Below are 22,960 nucleotides of genomic sequence, written 5' to 3'. Positions count from 1 at the left end.
TTAAGAGCACTAAAGCCAGGTCCCACAGGAAGCAGCCATACATCAAGCAGAAAGGATTTCTGAGATGTAAGTAATGAGATAAAGCTTATATTTTAGGTCAAATTCAGCATCTTTTCTAACAGTGATGGTCAATTCTCTCTTCCTTCCTTTTTTCCTCCAAAGCCTTGATGCTGACCCCTACTCAGGCTTAGCAATGCTGTACTCAGATGGCAACTTCATTGAGACCAGCTTCATAGTGACTGAAGTACTATTCAGCTCATATGTCAGAGCCAACACCAAGCCCGAAAAAGTTAAAGATATGTCTGGTTTTGTTTTCAATACAGGAAGCAGAAGTTCTCCAGAATCAGAGATGCAGAGAGACAGAAAAAAGAGAGAACTGTCTGTGGTGAACAAAAGATAGCACAGAGGGAGATAAACTTGAGGCATTGGAGGTAGTAGCTTTAAGAGATTTAGGACTAGCAGACAGCACAGAGACATTTGCCAGCTCTATGTTTTGAAAGCAATCCCTTTTTGTGCCTGAGCTGCCGATAGAAACAAGTTTCTTTTCTGCCAGTTACATTGTAAGGAAGGCAGTTGGCAGGAGATCTGTGCCTCCTTGCTCTGTAAAGGGGAGTCTGTGTAGCTGAATGACACTTCTGGACAAATTGCACTCTGACGACCTCGCACAACTCCAGTACCTTGAGGAGGGGAAGTCAGGCTGGAGCCTAACACGTCTACAGATTCAATTTTTGGGGATAGGTGATGGAGAAATGAATTGAGTTTTACATCAAGCTGAAGCACAGACGAGAGGAATAAGAAGAGCTCTTTGTAGACAGGAAAGGGATCTCCTGACTACAGAAAACCGCCAGGAATTTACAAGAAAACTATCGAATCTTATTGGTGCACAGTAGAACAATCCTTCTTAAAGGCATGTTTCTATTCCTTTTCAGAAAATGCAAATGAAGTATCACCCCACAGCAAAGTTTAAAATATACTATTCACCTTATTTTGCTCCCATGACAGTCCCTCCACTCCTGTGAGGTCCTTGGCACCAGTTCCCAGCCTGGCCCTGACATCTTCTCCATAACTGCTAACAGCTGTCCACAAGCAGGACGCAATACTGGCCATAATCACGCCTGGACCTGCCAGTTCAGACCCACAATGCCACTAAAATGCACCTCTTTCACTGTAGGTGTAACTGCCCAGCAGCTTATTTCCCACCTGGGACATGCAAATGTGAAAATATGCTGCTTCACTACCAGTGGGTTTCTTTACCTGGCTTTTACTGCAGATGTGGACCAGCAGGCAGTACTGCCCTCCCTCTCCATAAGATTCAACCTCTGCCCTGCACAGCAAGTTTGGGACAACAGTTGCTTCTGCTGTGGTTTAACCCCAGTCAGCAACTAAGTACCACTAAGTTGCCCTCTCACTCCCCATCCCCTGCCACAGTGGGATGGGGAGGAGAACAAGAAAGAAGGTAAAATCCGTGGCTCGAGAAAAGAACAGTTTAACAATTTAAATAGATGTAATAGTAATAGTAATAGTAATAGTAATAGTAATAGTAATAGTAATAATAGTAATAGTAATAGTAATAGTAATAATATTTTGGGAAACAACAAAAAGAGAGAGAGAAATAAACCCCACAAAAAACTCCCAAACCCCCAAGTAATACAAAATAGAACTGTTCATCACTCATTTACCAAGTTTCTCATCCAACCAGTTTCTAAGCAGCATCCTCTGGCAAGCTTTTCTCCAGTTTGTGTACTGAGCATGATGCCTTATGGTATGGAATATCCCACTTGTTGGTTTAGATCAGCTGTTCCAGCTGTGTCTCCTCCCAAATTCTTGTGCCCTTCCAGCTTTCTTTCTTCTCAACATGAGACACTAAAAGGTTTTGACTTAGTATATGCACTACTTAGCTGCAACTAAAAACTTTGTTGTGTTATCAAGATTATTCTCATGCTAAATCAAATACACAACACTACAGCAACTGCTAGGAAGGGAATGAACTCCATCACAGCCAAGAACAGTTTCATTTCAGGCAGTGACTTAAGAGCAATTGCTGAATATGTCATCTTCACTTTAAACCAAGAACTGTGCTTCGTCTCTTACCTGTTCTGTACCCAGTGTTGTTGAGATACACAGCGAAGGTACGAGGCTCGTGAGTAGCCTGCCATGAGGGAGAAGAGCAGTTTTCGTTGTTGGTGTAAATGTTGTGGTTGTGCACATACTTCCCAGTCAGCATCGAGGAACGAGATGGGCAGCACATGGGGGTAGTTACAAAGGCATTGATGAAAGAGGCCCCTCCATTCTCCATAATCCTCCTGGTTTTATTCATCACTTGCAAAGACCCTGCAATAAGAGGTACTGATCACCACTGTGCTGTAAAAGATAATTTGAATATATTGGCTGTTATTATGCTGTTAAAAGTAAAGTGTCAGTGATTAGCTTGCCTCTGAACAGTGTGTTTGACTCTGTAGCTTTGGTAATTTTAGGAGAAAAGATCACATTTTTACTATACCAACAAAAATACTTTTAAGTATTCCAGAAAGATGATTTTATTTTCCCTCAGACTTCAAAACAAAGTTAAAATATGAACTAATCGAGACACAGTGTCAAAGCTGTATCAAATTTATAGGTCAATAGTTCTTCAAATGCAGCTGTAGAAAAGCAGTATGCTACACAGACTGTATTATTAGTCAATATGCCAGTAAAATACGTAAAATACTGAGATTACCAATGAAAATGTTAATACTCTTTCCATTTTATCAGATAACACAAGAAAGAGAGAATAGAGAGAAGAAGGGAGTAAAGGAGGGAGTGAGAGACAGAAGAAGGAAGGAGAGAATTCAGTAGCAATTATTCTAAAGGAAAGTTTCTGTGGACACAAGATCAGCATGTCTGGTTCTGATACTAAAGCACTGTACTCAAATCAGTTTGCAAAAAATTGGCAAAATGCAGCACCTTTCTCAAGAAATTGCATTGATACTGTTGAAAGAACAAAGACATTTTTTGCATCCTTCAAAGCATCTTCATGAACTGCAAGGTGAGACAGGCAGGGCTTGCAGATTTCTGATTGCAGAAAGGCTGAGCAGCCTTGGATAGAGTCTGTCAGTATTTGCTGACAGCTGTCAAAGTTTGTTCTTTATGTTATCCAACAGAGCAGATATTGAAGGGTGGGGGTGAACTGTAGATATGTCAGTATGTGCCTAGGAAACAAATCTGTGAATTATAGTACTTGCACAACGTTGGTGGTAAAAAAAGGGTTTCTGGAATTTTATTTTCTTTTTTTCCTTTTTTCCTTTCCAGTTTTTTTTTTTTATTTTTTGTACAGTTGGCTGTCCTTTACATTTAAATCTGTTGATTCCTCTGATACAACAAGAATTTTTCTTGACACTTTTGTTTATGTTGCTTGAAAATCAAACTAAAAATGTTCTAAAACAATTGCAAACCTGCCTGTAAAACCATAAAACTCCCAAAGAGACTCAGTTTTAGATGTTAGCAGTAAAATCTTAAAAATTATCTTACTAGCTAAAGTTAAGCATGCTCTGTTTTGGTTTTAGGCTAATGAGTCAGTGCTGAATATGAAGACTTTTGTGTAAAAATATTGTTAAAAAAAGGGAAGAGGCAGTAGGGTCTTCAGCATTTAATTTAAAATGCCAGGGTCTCTGTCCTTAAGGATACATTTAATACTGTGTATGAAAGTCACCATCACTTTGGACTCTGTCTTTCATTGCCCTTATTTTCTAAATGCAGAACACCTGCATTTGTGCTTTCCTGAACCCCATGTACTAGGGATACAAGAAAGAAGAAGAGTAACTCAGAGGTCCCTGAACACAAAAGGTCTCCATTTACATGAGTAGGAGCATTTCACTGAATTGTTAAGTAAAAGACAAATGAGAGATCATCCTCATTCTACATGCTTTTATCTTGGACCTTAGGCTGACTTTTTAGTTTTTGTTTTGTTCTGTTCTGTTTTGTTTTCACCAGAGATCTTCCATTTTTGAAAAGTCACAGTTTTTTCCTGAGAACTCGGCTGTAAAGTGCTTCGAGGTGCTCTGATAGAAAGTGGGCTATTTAGGCACCCTAATGCACAGTAACTGCAGCAGAGCTCATCTGCACTTTCCTGCCTCCATGTATTATAAATGAGTAGCTGTTAGAGTGCTTCCTCATTCCTCCAGCTGGTCAGCCCTCTGCTCTTGCAAACCTGCTGTTTATGACTAAGTTTTCCCTCCAGGTATGCACTTACTGACACTGATAATAGATTAAGCCCCTCTGGAAATTCTGGAACAGGCACTTCAAAGCAGGTGAGACTTCCTCATTTGGAAAACAAAACATAAGCAGGAGATAAAACTTGCTGATATAAGTTATAATCCTTTGCTGTCTGTGGCTCTCCTCACAGCTTGTGTTTTTTACCATCTGGCCCACAGTCTTCAGGGCACACGTGCTCAGGCACTGTCTGTCAGCAGGACACTCGCTCTACATGACGGGTTGGGGAGCACCTGAGGGCAGCCAGATAACTGGGAATGGCCACTTTGGACACAGAAGTTAGTAAGTTTTGTCAGACAAGAAGTTCAGTGTCACTTCTCAGTCTATTCTCATACTTCAAGAAATACGTTTACAACCAAAGTACCAAGTTTTTAAAGTTGCTATGGATTTTCATCACAGGTGGGCATCTCTACAAAGGGATGTCTAGGAGCCACCCTGTCTTTATAGGGGTGTATGCAAGGCCCCAGGAAGGTAATGAACTTTTTCAGATCAGCACATATCCCCATTTTTTGGCTTATGTTTTTTAGCACTCTAGTTCTAAGGAAGATGGAAAGCACACCAGGCAAATTATGCCTAATGTGATGCATTTAGATGATGCTGTGATCTCTTCCCCCAGTGCTCTATCCAGTAGCTGGTTTATATAGATTTCACTGGGTGGTGCATTAGGCTGTAAAAAAGGGTCAAAACCACTGTAACTACCAACATATTCGTTAATTTTTAATTCTATTCGACATTATGCAAGATATTTTTTACAGCAAGATTGGGGTGTCATATATTGAGGTACTAATGTGTGCAAATAATAGAGAATTGGGAGGACAGGGGAAGAGATCAAAAGGCAAGCAAAATGTTGGACAGAAGAGGATATGGGCCTGACCCCAGTGGGATTTGGGGCCACTGCCCTGAAGTGCCACAGCATTCTGTCTGCAAGAGGGAAGAAGTTTTGGGTTCTGGGAGCTTTGCCTTGAGCAAGATGCCACTTCATTGGGCAGCGAGTCCTCTACCCTCAGGATCTTGGTAGGGGAAAGACAGCGCACAGTGGCACGATTTAAGAAGCAAAATACCTTTTCAGCCCAAGTATTTGCTGAATTCCTTCAAGAGCTGTGGGCCAGGCTACTTCACACAGCTTAAGCTGAAATCCACTAGCTGATTTAGCTGATCCCCACAAATTGTGGGGCAATTTATTGGTTTTATCTAATAAAGTGAATGAGACAGCGACTCTGCTGAACTTCTTTGCCCTCAGAATGAAAAACTCAGGGGGATGGTGCAGATCAATAGAAAGATGTGCATACCCCTATGGCTTGAGCACTAGCTAAATGCAAATTCCCTGCCTCTTGCAAATTTTACTTTGGATGACCCCTCTATATATCAGTTGCACTCAGTCAGATGAATATTTTTGTTCAATGATTATACAAGCTCTGGAGACAAATTCTTCTTTATTGAAGTCTATAATGCACCTTATATGCTTTTATGTTAAAGAATTCATTTAGAATAGCTTTTAGAAATGTTCATGCTGGGAATACAATAGTAAATAATCCATATTCAGCAACTTTCAGTCTTGTAATTTTTGGATACCAATGCCTGAGTTTTATTCTGTTTGTGGCAGAAAGTGTTACTTCCCACTGACCTTTGAGAAATTTAAGACTTTTCTCAGGAATCAATGAAGAGCAAGAGGAAAATTCACACATGGAAAACAGTTTGGCTTTATTTTTCAAATAAGCAGAATGATTTATTAGCAGAAGTGCGAATAATGCAGTACAGTAAATCTTCGGGCTGAACGCTGTTTCCTGTGAAATGATCTATGAAAAGGGGAAACCTGTGTGTTCATTCAAGGCAGTGGGAATGCACATACACCCAGGCTATTGCTCAGCTGCCTGCTAATAGGAGCCAGAGTGCCCTGTGAACATTCAGAGCAGCTTTCAAAGAGAAGAGCTCCACAGTATGAACAAAGTGACTCGCCACATCCTTCCTCCTTTTTCACTGCTCGCAAACCTTCTCGCAAGACTGAGGACAGCAAGTTGGTAACACTGTGTTCAGAGATGTGTGTCTGCTGACCTACCTTCCCCAGTGCCCTGAGTGCCCTGGAGGGAGTAGGCTCTTTCAGACCACAGAATTGAAGACTTGACTTGACCCTTTTAACAAAATTTTTCAGAAAGACTCCATCAAGAAGAAATGTACTCCCCATTGTAAGAGCTGTATTTCAGACCAAAAATAGAACTGGGAACAGCTATTCATTATGCAGCGTGGCTAAACAGAGCAGAGGTTTGAAAGAGTGAAAAATAAAAAAGATAAGAATCACTCAGATCTAAAGGCCTGTGTTTGGAGCTCTGCTGCATAAAAGCACCAACCCTCAGTCATGAAATATAGTTTATTAATTATCTTTTCAGAACCCTGAAGAACTGTGGAATTATTATTGCATCATGGCAAATACAAAAATGCTAGCGACCAAAGAACTGCTTTTAGATACAGACCATATTTTGTCTACAATCTTCTGTTTGAAAGTATGCGATTTTAGAACAAATGAAGTTTTCTGGAATGAAGCATTTATTTTTCAATGTCATATGGCATTTTGTCTAGAAATTCACTATACTTCCACTAAAAATATGTCTCTCATAAAAAAAAGCTAAGAATGCAAGATTTCATTTCAACTTAGTTTGCCATTTTTTCACCTTTTTGATCTCACAACCCAAAATATTTGCTTGGGGGTAACCTAAAATGATCCTCTTTCTCTCCTTGATTTTTCATTTTGGGCAGTGAACCAAAAAAATCAGTTATATGCATAACTACCATTAATATCTTTCTAACTTACTTAATGGAAAACATTCAAAGGCCTCCTGGAACATCATCTAAGTGTTTTAACTTTTTCCACCCTAAGAAAAATATGCGAAAATCACTTCTGACTGGTATGTGCTCAGATATTTACTATACTTGTGAACGCAAAGCTACCATGCTTTTATACATACAGCATAGCTCTTAAAGCAGATGGATTTTAAACACTTCAGTAATTCATGCAAATATTAAGATTATTAAATCCTGTAACTAGACCAGTTTGTCTGTGTGGATAAGTATGTCAGACGACATACATCCCTGTGACAAATATGTGGAGATACAGACACCTATACGTATTGAGGGAAATGCTGGCCTCACAAGCCTCCTATTTCTAAATGCTACAAAAAGTCATAGAGTGAGAAAAAGTTTTTGATGCAAGGTTTTTACAGGTATGTCCTTGCATACATTATTAAATCATTTTGTTGTGCTGATTAAAATTTCCCATGGTGGATTTTGCTAATCATGTATTTCCTAAAGTCTGTAATTAAATGTGGTGAATGCCATTAAATAATACTGTTAATTCATTTTCTAAACTTATCTCACATTCTGTTACTATTCCAGGACCAGCAACTTCCCTGAATCTAAAGTTCTTTCGGCTTGACATAAACTACTGAAAGACACATGAAAAAATGTAGTAGCAAACAACAATTATTTCTCACCTAGCTCCACATCTTGATCATCTGTGAGTACAAGGATGATATTTGGTCTGATATTTTTTCGCTCCTGCTGCACACGTCCTCTGAATCTTGGGGACTTGATGGTGGAACAGTGACTTGTTAGCATTTCAGTACTGAGCACTGCCAACATGAGTGCAAACCAAGAAGGCTTCATAGTAGTTCCAGTATTTAAATGAAAAGACTGATCCAGAAGTTCCTGAACTCTAGTTTTCAAGACTGTAAAAGGAGGAAAAGAGATTCTGTTCAAGCAATAAATAAACTTCCAGTCATACATTGAAAGGATGGCACTTAGGGAAGTCAAGCCTGACACACACCATTTAACATGATTATAAGCCATATTGTTGAATGAGAGCTTTATTCTGTCATTTTCTAAGAATAAACTTGGTCATTCTGCAACTATGCTCTCTCAAATAATTTTTGCTTGAAGTCATGCCTGCATTTTGTATAGACATGACTTCTGGTAAATTCCTCACAGTGCTCCTTCTCCTACACCCCATGCTTCTTTTTATGCAGCTTGGCTCCTTACATTCAGTACCTGGGCGAAGTAAAAAATTGCCGGGATGCAGACGTGTTCAGAACATCTGTGGGAGGAGCCCTGTGAGAAGAAGAAAGCAGAAGTCTTCTCAGTCAGAAACCTCAGTACTGTGGCTGTGCTTCAAAGTCTCAAGAACTGTTACAGCTTCTTTCTCTGTCCTGAAAGAAAAGAGTGAAAAAAATGCATTCTCCATATCTCCCCTACTTAATTTAATGCCATACCTATGCAGGGGTGGGATGGCACCTTGGCTGCTATCATCAGACACAGGTGCTTTTCCATTATTCATAGTCAGATTTATAGTGAGATTCTGAGAACAAGCATTAATTCCAGCATATGACACCTGGCAAGCACTAACACTGTTTTAGGTTAACCCACCTGCATGAGAGACTAAACCCTTAAAAAGCAGAGGGGAGAGCATGGCTGTCATTTACAATCTGCATGGGATCACTGTGTGAAGTCATCTTCCCACTGACAAGAAAGCTCATATTAAATGACGGTCCATATGATCTTACCCAGCGTTGTGAAAGAGCACAACCATCCCTCAATCAATCAACGACAGAGCTGAGCGCCTCATCCATAATGCACAGTACCTCTGCCACAGCCTCGTCCTTGATACTCCGCTTCCAGACTTGTCTCAGTGCCTTATCAGAGCCCCCTCTCCATGCCTGTCAGTCAAACAGCCTTGCTTTTGTAAGACCTGCTGCAAGCACAGAGGCTTGGCTTTGCTGCAGCACATTTAAACCAGTGACTGAAAATGACTGATTGGTCTGGAGAGGAAGGGGTAGCCACTTACACTTTGACATTTTTGGCATTACTGACTGAAGCTCTGCAAAACCCGTCTGTAACACAAGGGAAGGGAGGGAATATCTAGGGGCAAAAAGGAAGGGGGTGGGAAAGAAACCACGGAGTCATGCCTGTTCCCTCCAGGGTATTGACCTGCTGCATAGATTTCTTCTGGTTTTATTCTGGGACTGTGGATAAAAGCACGGTGATATCGGTCAATTAAAAAAACTCACAAAACCACCCAAGCCCAAGAACAATCAAGAAGTTTGCCCAAGGGGAAGACTGCATGGGAACTGGGGTGTGCCTTATATAATTAGACTGGAGCATAAATCACGAGATCTGTGCACCCACACCTGAGACTTCAGACATGCAACATGAGCCACAAACAGATTAATAAACAGAAATAATGAGAGCAACACAGAAGACAAAAGGGGCCTCCAATCACTCACCTAAAAATGCGTTAATAGGGAGATGCTCTAAATTTCAGGGGAAGAAGCCACAGCAGAGGGAGGGGATGGGACTTGGTGCTGGACTGCTAGAAAAAGGATCGTGTTCTTGTTTCCACATACACCTTTTATTTTAAGCTTCGCAAGCTAAACAGTTTCATGCTCCTCACTCTGGCAGGCTGTAATTGCACCAGAAGAGTGTGAACGTCTTTAAAAGGAAAATCCAAGCATCCGTGGCAGAGAAATCTTGTCTTTCATTGTCTCTGCACCAAGCAACACTCCAGCCTTCCGCTAACATTACAGCACTACAAAGTCAATACAGGGGATCGCCATCGAACAGCAAATGCGATTTCAGTGATCACACAATATTCAGATAAGTCATTGGAAGTCTGTAATTAGTGTGGATGGACTTTTAAAAATAGTTCCATTTTCATATATATGTTCTTAAGTCACATAAAATCCGACAAGAGCCCTGAACACCAGGGTCACCAGAGAAGTCAGCTTTCTTCTGACAGACACCAGATACATGCTCTTGGTGCAAAAGCAGAAATACAATGTCTCTAGATGTCTGATCTTTAAATAGCAAAACTCTGACTCACATAACAAAGCACGAAAGGCTATAGGAAGTGAAACTCAGTGTTTAGTTTCTTACCTCTGTTGTACAGCAAACTTTTTCAGACAATGTTGACCCGAAAGTGCAGTCATCCTGACTGTGCTGAGCAAACATTGGCACCAATGTGTTTGAATAATCCCCCACCACACGAAACTGCAAGTTCCTGACAATTACACCTCAGTGCTAATAAAATTTACACTAATCCAAATGGCCATTAACAAGTATTCTTCATTTCAACCTGTCTGCTCAGTACTAGTATTTAAAAAAAAGCCCTTTCATCTAGCATGTTTGAGGCACCTTAGGCAGGTCTTTGCTAGAAGTAAGAGTATGAAACTTTCTCTTCCCACTCTTAACATTTTTATTCTTGATGGATAAAGGAAAATACCAGGACAGATTTATACATATAAAATTAATTATTCAAGTTTCATTGGATGGTTCTTATAGAAGAGCACAGCAATGACATGTTTTATTGCTCATCTTTCAGTTTTGCATATGGCAAATCTTTATTAAAATGTGATCTTTGACAACTTGTCCTTTTACAGCCTGTTTCCCCGTCCTAGAAGGAAATGAAGTAAAGAAAACTGTCAAAATACAAGGTTAATAGGGAAGACAAGGCTGCAATATTTGTATTGGATACTGGCTGGTAGCATATAAGTGCCCCTGCAGATAGTGCAATTTGTCTTAAGAAACAGACAAAAATAGGAGAAATTCTAAAAAAGAATTTTTCAAAGTTACACGGGGAGGCAAATAGTAATTTTTTTGTGTTAAGAAATCAAGATGGTACTGCAAAATGCTTTTTTCCTAGCCAAATAAACAAGTGCTGATCTAACTTCTATATGGGAATTTTAGAGTATATTTTTCTTATAGAAGATACCTATGATAACTAAATTTTAGCTAGTAAATTAATGAAACCAGAAAAACCCAAAGAAACTATTTTTTTTCCCCCACAGGAGCAGAAATACATAGTTTGCTATCACTTTTCAAGGAATAAAATCTGAAAACTTTCATATTTAGTTGTTTCTATGCAGTTAGTATTATAACATGCAGTTCAGGGATTTATTGGCATGGAGAATTAATTATCCATGAAACTTGAATTACACTGGCAGAGCACTGCAAAGAAAGGCTACAGTGCCACTTTGTGTGGTGTGGCATAAAAAGCTATGAGGACTTTACTTCAAGGTCTCATAAGAGAGTATCTTTCAGTGATTTAGAAGAAAAGCAAAAGGCAGAACAGTATCTTTTGAAAGTCTGTAGACTTGTTACTCATTTTCATCCAGAACTGTTCAAGATTTTTCATGGCATTGACTGAAGTGCTTAGTTTGGAACACAATAAAAGGCAGCCAGTATTCAAAAAAGGAGCTTTTGCCACTTTGTTCTTATGTCCACATTTTCACTTGGTTCACTTAAAATGCCATTTTGTGTTTGGCCAATAAAATCTGTCCAGAGTCATGCACTTTGTTTATGAAACAGGGCACTGAGTATGCACATGAATATGCAATTATAAATTTTAAAGATATAGGAACTTATTAATATGTAATAATCTAAAAATGTGTCTTCCACATATCATTGCACAGGGAATTTGTCTTATATGAACACATCTCCTGTCTGTAAATCTGACATCAGATGTGGGGATAGAGAGTAATGATACTGGACATCTCCAGTACCATGTACTATCCAATGCCCCATATTAGTAATTCATAACCAAGGTGTAACAAAGGGCAAAAACTTTGTCCTCTCTGCATTGTTTTCTTTTGAGCATGAACATTGAGGCATTATATTATGCAAAGTCACAGATTAAGGCCCACTGTCCTAGTGGCCTTTCCTTTGAAACAAGAATGGATCAGACAATAAAGGAAACAGTAGTAATAAAATAATAATACTAGAAATAATGTCACTGTAACTGCAGAGCTTAAGAATCACAGAATTATTAGGGTTGGTAGGGAACTCTGGAAATCATCAAGTCCAAACCTCCTGCCATGGCAGCACAGCCCTCAGGTGTATCAGTCACTACCCCCAGTTTTGTACCATCAGCAAACATGAGGATGAGAATTCTGGCTTCTGTTCCCCCGATATTACTAGTAAATATGTCCAGTGAGATGAGAATGTAAGGTATCACAGGGTTCTTAAATCAATAAACTTCTAATGCGGCACCTTTTTGTGTTGTGCTCTTCTTTACTATCCAGCATCCTACAGATTTGATCTCTGCAATTAGATTTCTCTGCCGCCATAAATTGACATAGTTGTATGTAATTAAGATATAGTCCACAAACAAATGTATTGCAACTTAGGACATTTTTAAAATTCTCTGACAAGTGCAAGGAAATTGCACAAAAATATATTAAATACACAGAAAAGAAGCAGAAGACCTTGTCATTGCAAGTGCTCAGTTGCACAGTTTTCTTTATGTAAATTATAATCTTGGATATTTTTTTTTCTTATAGGTTTCTCTGATAAATAAATGGATAAAACCTCTCAAAGAAACAAATCCTTGGATATGAATCACCACAAGAAAATTAGATTTCTTCACCTCAAGCAGAAGAGCATCTTACTATGTATGTTCCCTCTGACCTGCTGACTTGACAGTTTTGGCTTTAATTAGCTTTTTTTACAGGAATATGATCCCAGCGTTCTCTGTTTCCTTAAAATCTGACTTTCAATAAGAAAAAGAGAAAGGAAAAGGACAAATAGAAAAGCTGTCTTAATTCAGAGTTGGGATTCTGCTCTTGTCAGTGTTTTTTAATTTTCAATGTGACCTTGGAGATTGGTCACTTTGCTGGGCACCAGCTCAGCATAATTTCAAAAACCTGCCAGTCTGCCTGTAGTGCCAGAAACCACTGTCAGTGGCATCATGTAAACTGGAGGTGGCTTCATCCATCATGACCCTACAAATGTCAGATTCAGGGTTTACAACTACCATTATAACTACCATTGTATGCTTTGAATTGAGATGAGTCCACCTGACATTGCTGCTGTATTTGAGAACACTTTGCATACATGGAAACTCCAGGGTGAAAGAAGGTGAAAGGGGCTTCCCGAGCCACACACATACAGCTTCTGTGAATCCTTGATGTTTGTGTCACAGGGTGGATGGACCTCTCCAAGTCTCACGTGGTCTATATTGTGAATCATAACAAGCATATGGTTTGAGACTCCACAAAATTAGCAACTTCATAAGATTAGTAATTGCATGAAGATTATGCAGACAGATTGAAACTACATAATAAAAGGTCAGGGAGGTGAGACATTCACTGCACCCAGCAACCCAGTAGTTCATAGGTCTTAAATCTCTCCCTTAAATCATATTGCCTTGATAACTAGAGGGTTGTAACACCCTACAACAACACCACCAACTCTCACTTTCACTAATACAGTAAAGCACTTCAGTGGAAAAAGCTGTTGACAGATGACTGTTTTAAGTTTAACAATGTTAAAGCTCTTCTCACATCTTACTCCTATCTCATATTTAAAGGCAAACACTGCAATCTCAGACTACCAAGCATGCTGCGTAAATCTGCAGGTCAGTTTCCTGTGGGAATATTGAGCCTGCAGCCATGGGAAACACATTTACAGTACAGCAGAAGTCAGGAAAAAGCAAGATTTACCACTTTGTTTTAAAGGTTAATCCCCTAATCTAGGTTGTAAAGTACAGGATTTACAGTGAACACAAAGAATGTAGTTCCTATCTGGGTCTAATCTAATCATTATCTATTGGATTTCCAACACACTTAGCTAATCAATCAGATATCTTCTCCCCTTTCAAATGTAATCTGTGTATTCTAATGATGGATCCTCAGTGCCTCAGGCTAGATTAATTTAAAGTAACTATAATTTAAAGTAATTGCAGGTAGGGAGAATCATAACCTTATATTACGTTTTTACATTGTAATTTTGCAAACAGCTACTGACAGGAAAGGAAAAAGCTTGCAGTGACTTGAAAGTGTAATGCAGGCTTGCTAACCCACTTTTATAACTTTGTACAGGTTAAGGGATATTCTTAGTAGGTAGAAGTTTCCAACATTTCTTCTGATTGGGTGAAACAACAAACTACAATAACATTTTAAAAATATACCAGAGTAGGAGAAATTATCTGAGAAAAGAAAAGCATGTATTTTATTTTGATGCTGCTAGTATAGCTGAACGAAACATTAAAGAAAATGAAAATCAATGTTTTTATATTAACTTCAAATCTGTGGAAGTTTCAAAACAAAATTCCCACATATTTTTTTTAAGAAGAATGCCCACTGTTAAGTTACAAACTTCTAATCATGTGATGTTGCCTAAATTTATTTCTCACCATCTGATTTACTTTGTTTTAGAATTTCATATTTCAACACAGCCAAGGAGTGCACTTGTCATACAAAAGAGCCTGGTATAATTGAGCCAGATGATGTGCCCCACAAGTAAAATCAGCCATTCATGAAAGCTGGTCACCAGAGGCCATTTCAAACAATGCACATTTCAAAGTAATCTAAAGTAATCCCTTTTTCTACTGATTTGGTTTCCAGGCAGTCTTAAGCACATGTGTGCAGCAAACAGGAGGCTTATTAAAACCTCATGTTATATTGGAGGCTAAAATGCCATTGCCTTGTCATTGAATTCCATGTCTGTTAGTCTTCAAAGAGAGGGAAAAAATAAATTAAATTTATATGCTTATTACACATGAGTGTCATGATACGTGCAGTTTATTAGCACTTGCTAAATAATTAAGACTGAGCGAGATAATTAGATGCGTGCTAGGCTCCAAGCAGGCTTCTGATATTAGATTTTTTTAATCTTTAAAGGAAGTGGCTTTCCAGCTAGAAGGTAATATAATTACTAAAAGACTCCAATTATTTTTCACATATAAAAACTAAATTCTGTATATGAAGGAATCTCAGGTAATTTTAAAATACTATTTTAAACCCACATATTTTTGCTATGAATAGCATAATGCCCCACTTGCCACTTTAGCAGTGTGGGGCATTATGAAAATATACTACACAATAACACACTGACAATTCAGTAAGTAGCCTTGCAATGGGAGATCATATCACAGAGGAGAGCAACAGCAACACATTTGCACGTATCTTTAAATTCCTGTTTAAGTTTATTGGCTTTAGAAACTGCGCAAGACCATAGCTTTCCACATCCCCTCTGGAGAGAAAACTCTTCATTTAAAAAGTTCCCTTTCTAGATGTGTTTACTTGCCCCCAAATGTCTGCTGTCACAGGGAGGGGATAGGGTAGGTGGTGCTGCCATGGGGGTGGGTGGTCTTGAGAGGAAGATGAGCCTAACCCGTGGCTGCCCTGGCCACTCTCCTTGCTGACTGCCCAGGGGAAGCAGCAGCAGCTCATGGGCATCAAGAGGAGTTGATGTAAGGACTGAAGGGGGAGGAATTGGCTGTATGAATCTACACAAGTGCGTGTATGGAAACAGGGAATGTCACCTGTATTTCTAGGAGAGGAACTCAAATATATTTTTAGTTGTATTGACAGAAGATGGACTACTCAGAAACACTGTAGGACTTTAGACAGGTGCCCTGGATAGCCAGGGGAGTCAGGCAGTTCTAAGTGCTTTTGGAAAACTTCCTCTATTATACTACAGTGCAGAAAGTAAATTTATTTTTAGTGCCAGAATTTTGTGTGCTTAAATACAGTGAACGTGTTCTTGTGCACCTAGGTCCACTACAGATTGTATGTGGTGTCTGTTGACTTTTTCTTTCACTTTCAGGTCTGGACTCCTAGCCTAATAAAATTTTAAAATATAGTCCCATTATATTCTAATGAGTTTTACTTTCAATAAGTTCAAACTGAACTTAATTGGCCTGCTAAGATATGCACCAATGCCTCAGGTCCCGAGTTCTGTTTTTAAAGCAAGATCTCTCCTACTATGCTACTTCTTGTCAAGCAGTTTTTCCAGTCCTGGCACAGTATAAATTCTGCCTTCACTGATATACATGTAAAATCACCTTGACAGGCCAAGAAATGTGTTTTTCAAATAAACCTGACAAACCTGTAGTATAGAAAAACCAGCCTACTATTAATAGTAAACAGACAGACCAAACATAACAATCTGTGACAGAAACAAAAAAACCAAAACAAACCATGCTTCATATCCTGTTCCATAAAGACAAGTCAGCAAGGAAGATGCATTGACTTGAGGCACTGCTTGGAACAACATCATCCTTACTTTTAATCTCAACCTTACTTTTAATCTCCTTTGTAATCAGGAAGCCCTTGGAGTTCCCAAGCTCCATTTTCTGGTGGTACACAAGGTAGAACCCCAGCTACCAGGAGCATGGGGGACTAGTGTCTGCTATCACAGAGATCCTCCCAGTACCCTCGCCTCCCCTCACCTCCCTGTTTCACCATCCCCACTCAAGAACACACCTGAGTCTGCTCAGGGAGATTTGCAGAGTGACCTGCGACTGACTCACCATGGGAAAACTCAGTTTAGTACAGGAATGGCAGCAAATATGAGCAAGGAGTACAGCTGATGGATTTTACTGCCAAACCAGGTGTCTAAGACTTACTTAACCTCTGATATATGTCCTGCTGTGCAAATGAAATAAGCCTTGTATTCAACAGGATTGCTCATCTCCTTAAAACAACTTCCTGCAGGCTCTTCATTCCTGGTGCAACAATATTTTAAGATCTATGGTATCTTTATTTCAGAAAACATCTAAGCATCAATGGTACATGAAGAAAGGCCAAAACGTACAAAGCATCATAATACTGGCTTTCATCTGAAAAGTCATGTCAAAAAAGCCTGAAATTAGAGTCACATTTCCGGATTCAAGGACAGACTATACCATATACAGCTTTTTTGTGTGAGGAACACCAATTATTCCAACCTGAATTCTGAAAATCCATTCTCAAAGGGCTGTTTGAAAATGCTCTTCAGTCTGACATCTAAAAAACTCAAGAATTACTTCCTGAAATTATTCTGTGAACAACTTTATCTCAGAAAACATTTTGAAGGGATAGCACATATAAATGCACCTTCATTTTCCTAGTGAAAATGCCTGGGGAAACACTTTCTTCATCTTTCAAGTACACATACAGGTATTTCAATTTCACCGTACTGGCTTCTGTAGATGAGAGAAGAGTTTAAAGCATGGAAGATGAAGATGAATATATTGAGGCAAACAGTTTTTTGTTTCCAATGCGCTTCTAATTAAGCAAAGTTTCTATTTAGCAATGAAGAGACATGATTTTATACCATCTTTATTTTTATAAATATAGAGAACTGTATATCTTTATATATAATTAATTGTAAGCCTGCTCATGAGCCCAGATTCTACTCAGGTGCTCAGCACATACTGAATTATATTTTCTAGGAGTGGTGGAGCAGGCAGTCCATCTTATGTCGCTACTCTGGACTGTGCATTATGCAGAGAGAAGGGAAGATGGGAATGGAAATTGGTAATCATTAGGCAGAAGCTTCTGAATAATGCAGCATGGATCAGGAATATCAAGGATTAGGATGTACACGAAGTTGGCCCCAGAAAATTGAGAGGAGTTAGAAAGGCAAAGATCAGGACCATAGCGTTTTTCTTCATTGTGTGTAGGAAGGAATTTGAGAGGCATCTCGTTTTACAGCGATTATCAAACATCAGTGTTTGCTTTACTGGATGGTTGGGGTTTTTTTCCCTACATGCAGATAAACTGTTCTTATATGAAAGGTGTCTCATAAACTGTCAATGACCTAATTCAGGAATGTTTAGACCAATAAAGAATCCGCTTCTCTGTCCTTAGCAGGCTCAGCTGTGAGGTCAGATCAGGCTGCTCAGAGCTTTACCAAGTCATGTTTGAAAACCCCAAGGGTGGACACTGCCCAGATACTCTGAGGCCCTATTCCACTGCTCAGCTGTTCTGAAAGTGAAATTTGTTTTTCTTTAGACCCAGTCTGAATGTCTTATATTTCAAGTTATGTCTGTTGCCTTCTTGCCCTGTCCTCCTGCCATGGATGGTGGTTAAGAATGAAGCTCTCTCTTATCAGTGACCTCTTTCTAGTTGGACCCCCCAGAGCTGCTCTTTCTCCAGGCCAAACAACCCTTCTCCTCTAACTCCTTCATTTGGGACAAGATCTGCAGCACCCAAGCATCTTGATCGCTATCTGCCAAACACTCTCCAGTTTACACACTCCCATACTGGCAACCTAGAGCTGGACAGACTATTTCAGACAATCCTAGAATTTAGTATATACTAGGATCAAAGAACAACATCTGTGTCTGTCATTGCTCACAAGTCTGAGACCCTTTCTATTGGCCTTCTGTTCCACCCATTTCATCACTGTACACAGTTTATAAGAAATTACTGAGATTTGTCCCCCTATTTAGAATTCTTGAATGCTGAAGGCTAAATTTGGTTTCTCAGTCAAAAGAACTAGCCAGAATTTCAGGTTTTATCCTTGTCCTTTGAAATGGGGAAAAGTCTTCCGGTTATTTCAGTGGTCGTTTCTTCAACAGAAATGAAACGTGATTTAAAAATACTTTTGGGGTTTTCTCTTCTTAATAAAAAATTAAAGCAGTTGGGACTTGGAAAGAAAGTACAACTTTATGTATGAGAAAAGAGAGATTTGAAATACCCAGGCCCCATGTAAATGCAAAGAGCACAGTTGGAATGAAACAAATGATCTCACTGGTTTCTGATGAGCTGGGTGGTGTAAATGTTTCACACTAACCACACTGCACACTCATAATACAGGAGCTAATTCATCTGCTATGAATACATTCCTGTATATGTTGTCCTTTAAAATAAACAAGCAAAAATGAGTAATTTATTGAGTTAAATGAATAGTTTTCCAGAGGGACCCCTTGTGTCCCATGACTGATTTTAAAGTCTAAATGAAGGCAGCTTAAATGCTACATCTTCTGTCTCACTATGTGAAACAGATACTGCTTTAAAATATGGAATTTCAATTTTTAACACTGTTTTAACAAGTTCCAATTGTTCCTTAAAATATCATTTGGACTGCTTATTCATTTCTTGGAAGACTTCAAAACATTAAACACAGGGCTGCAGATGGTGAATCATGACAATTTCCCAAAGTCTCTATTCCATTGCATTTGCAAGATATGTTTATTTCTATATTTAATTTAAGAAATTTCTATGTAAAATTTGTAACTACAATAAAGCAGTTTTATAGGAAAAGTTTCCTAAAAAAGGAGTAAAATCATAACAAACTCTGCATGCATTAAATTTTACAAATAATTTTTATATTTTATCTTAAAATCTATCAAAAATGTACTATTTTTGTGAGATGTCATTATGATCTGTTAACCACACAATATTTAATGTGATTTCCAGAGTTTTTCTACCCTAGAAATGAAGTTATTAATTTGCATTTGTTCTCATAGAATCTTCCCAAAAGTACAGGTTACTCATGGAGGCAAGCTCTGATCATAAGATCTTGCCAGTAGATAGTCTGAGACTCAGGATCACAGATTTCTTATATTTATACAGACTCCAAATAAATTCCATCCAAAATTAAAGGTGCTTTCCATGGCTTGCAGTGAAGAGCAAACAACGCCTCTTGAACAGAAGCTTCAGAAAAAGTCTACAAGGAAGCCATGGCATAATCCCCACTGTTTTCTGCAAAAAACCGTTTTCCTTTGTGGCAGAAGAATTCAGAACTGAACATAAGCACAGAAAAATTTCAGGACTGAAAATATGCTGTAATTCGTGTTTAGTGTCCTGATGCATATCTGGAGATGGCAATTTGCATATAAAAAAAATCATCAACACTGTTTGGGAAACCAACTTACTGTGGTGGTGGTGGTGGTATGCAGAGAGGCACCGCAAAAGAATTCCACATTGCAGGAAAGATGATGCCCTAATAACACAGCATCTTCATATATTTGTTCTTTTATTCAAGTTTATAAAGTGTTTTTATAAAATACGTGGCTCTTCTCACCTCCTTTAAAATCAAGGTGTTTTTGAACACACAACACACCCTAAATCCCCTCCCAACTTTGAGGATGTGGGTGACAGCACCCACAGAGCACAAAGCATAACCCACACTCTGTCCCCTGCTTGTGCTACCCCACCTTTTGTTTTTCCATTTTATTGAAAGCTCCTAGAAACTTATCTTTTCCCCAGCCTGGTATAATATGGTCAGATTATAGACCTGTTTAAATTTGGTCAAAAATATATCAAACATTTCAGGGTATGAAGAAGGAGAAAGAATCTGAAATGAAAAATGCATTGTGCTAAAGTATCGTATGGCACCAGCTTATGTTTCCATTATCTCCTACATTTAAAAAGCTCTGTTGACCTGTCAGAGGCATTTATGTTTAACATTGCAATGATTTGTTAAATTCTTGCACATTTCCTCGCTTGATTTTCCTTACCAAAATAGGCCTTTATTACAATATTTAGTTACATATTCCACTTTTCACAGGGTAGAGCTGGGAAAGAGATATGACAAAATGTCTGAGTGTTGGCATCTGTTTTCTACACCTGCCAATGTAATTTTTATGTATCTGCAAATGAAATCCTCCTGTGTTTCCAACACCTATGAGCACATTTTCAGGACACTGCATGGGCCCTGTGGGTCATGGCCAGGAGCAGCTGGGCAGGATCTTGGCCGCCTGTCCCATCCTAGTCCACAGCCAGCAGCGGGGCGTGAGGACGGCACAGCAGCAGCCCCAGCTCCCTGGGCATGAGGACAGGCACAGGCCATGCTGGGAAATGCCTGGGAAGAGCCTAGGAGCCTACAGGACTCCATTTCAGGGCTGGAACGGAGTCCTGTGCTGTGGGCAGATGTGGGAAGTCCTGGAGGGCTGAAACGGAGTCCTGGACATAGGCAGGGAACTGAAGGTGCTGGAGGGTGGGCAGGGGCCAGCAGTGCCTCATGGCTGTGACACACACAGCCAAGGATCAGTTGTAAGTGCCTGAACAAGGACCTATATGGCTGAATGAGAATCAAAACAGGTATCTATAACTTCAGGAAAGTTTCCCTAACAGTTGTATGTCACCAGGAAATTGTGACAGGTAAAACCACAGAATTAGCTAATGTGTGTGCAGCAGTGTAAACAAAAAAAACAAGACCTGTGATACAGTAGAATGTCACAAATCACCTTTACCAGCATGATATAGAGGAACCTATTTATTATAAATTACCATATCTTCTATGATTTAACATTCAGTTCAGCAACTATGCAAACTATATATTCATTGTTAACAATCAAATGATAGAGGTTTTAGCTTACAGGTGAGGACACAGTGGGAAGGCAATTTTAGGAAGCAAATAGCTGTAACCAAATAGCAAAGAGCTATTGCTAATACATTTTCTTTTTAGCGTGAAATTGCTTAAAACCAAGGCAGCTGATTGACTAGTGTGAATCAGATGGATCTCCTCGACTGTGTGATGAATGTTACAAGTTAGCATCTAATACCTGCCTTAGGCTTGAAAAACTACTCCTCATGCCATCTGTTATGGAAATATCCTGTTGAATAGGACTTTTGGACAAATTTTTAATCTGTCATTCTCTGTCTGTAAATGATACATGGAATGTAACACTTCCAGTATTTTTTCATGTTTTCTTACATAATGTTAATAAAAGTTATGTAAGAAACTTTGTAAAAGTTCCGTGATTTACCACGCAAAGATTTAGTTAATTGATTATCACTGGTATTAACACAGTATCACTGAAACTAAAATGAAGAAGGATCAGCTTGAGTACTCTGACTTCGGATTAAGCTTTTTGCTTACTCTGAAGTGTGAGACTCAGATGGAAAACCTTTACTTTTCAATCTGAAAATAAATTTCAACACAATTTCATGCTATGGAAAGAAAAAAAAAAAACAAAACACTGGAAGTATTTTGTTTCCATTGCACTGTGAAATGAAAAAAAAATCTGAATCCTTGAAAGCTAAACTGTTATCCTCTGGTCATCTTTACCCTTAATGAAAGATATAATGCAGATCATACATCCCTATAATATTAAATTACAGGACTCATAAGTACAAGGCCTGACTTAAAACCCAATGATATTATGACTGAGGTTGTTATACCAGACAGCCCTTTCAAAACCAGCACCATTCATTAACTTATTTTGGATGATGACATGTCAAGCTAGACAGGACCATGAACTTGGATGCTTCATGATCATTCAGATAAGACTTCTTGATGATATATTCCACAACTCACATTCATCAACCTTGCATTTAAGCTAATACTGTTTTACACTTAATTAATCTCATTACTTGTAAAATGATCACACACTATGCAGAAATTATTAAGAGAAATGATAAGCTTACAATGCTATACTTGAGTCAATGTTCAAAGTAAAACCATAATTTCACTTACTGCTCTGTACAGCATTAATGTGAGACAGACTGTGTGTCCTGGCTTCTTCTGGGATAGTTAGTTTTCTTCCTAGTAGCTGGTATAGTGTCATGTCTTGGGATTAGTACCAGAACAATGTTGAGAGTGCATTGCATGTTTTCAGTTGTTGCTAAGTAATGTTTGTACTAAGTCAAGGGCTTTTCAGCTTCTCATGCTGATGACAGTGAGAAGGCTGGAGGGACACAAGAGGTTGGGAGGGGACACAGCCTGGACAGCCGACCCCAGCTGATCCAAGGGATATTCTATAACACACGGCATCATGCTCAGTATATAAACTGGGGGGAAAGCTGGCTGGAAGCTGCTGCTTGGTAACTGGCTGGATACTGGTCACCAAGTGGTGAGCAATTCATTGTCCATCACTTGTTTTGTGTATTCTAATTCTATTAGTATGAGTGTTAGTAGTATTATTATCCTTCTTTACGGAGTCATTAACTCTCTTTATCTCAAAACACAGGTTTTCTCCATTTTACTGTTCCTATTCTCTCCCCCATTCTGATGG

General features: G+C 39.0%; 1 protein-coding gene across 18 annotated transcripts in view; it reads right to left on the bottom strand.

The window, feature by feature from the left end:
- Positions 1 to 22,960, bottom strand: part of SULF1 (sulfatase 1) — a 183,066-nt gene that overhangs the window by 55,737 nt on the left and 104,369 nt on the right. For 8 of the 18 annotated variants that reach the window (XM_072924739.1, XM_072924752.1, XM_072924735.1 and 5 more), the window contains 3 exons: positions 8,287 to 8,444; positions 7,734 to 7,967; positions 2,092 to 2,331 (listed from right to left, as the gene is read on the bottom strand). In XM_072924739.1, the coding sequence (XP_072780840.1) occupies positions 2,092 to 2,331; positions 7,734 to 7,905 (412 nt within the window). In that variant the 5' untranslated portion in view covers positions 7,906 to 7,967; positions 8,287 to 8,444. Of the gene's footprint in view, positions 1 to 2,091; positions 2,332 to 7,733; positions 7,968 to 8,277; positions 8,445 to 8,798; positions 9,014 to 9,518; positions 9,650 to 22,960 lie in introns of those variants that run through there. The other 10 variants (XM_072924749.1, XM_072924742.1, XM_072924746.1 and 7 more) reach the window with 7 other exon arrangements.

The sequence above is a fragment of the Taeniopygia guttata genome, chromosome 2 (assembly GCF_048771995.1).
Source record: "Taeniopygia guttata chromosome 2, bTaeGut7.mat, whole genome shotgun sequence".
NCBI classification, from domain to species: Eukaryota; Metazoa; Chordata; class Aves; order Passeriformes; family Estrildidae; genus Taeniopygia; species Taeniopygia guttata.
Note: the sequence above shows the minus strand (reverse complement) of the source record. Positions and strands in the feature narration are given on the sequence as shown.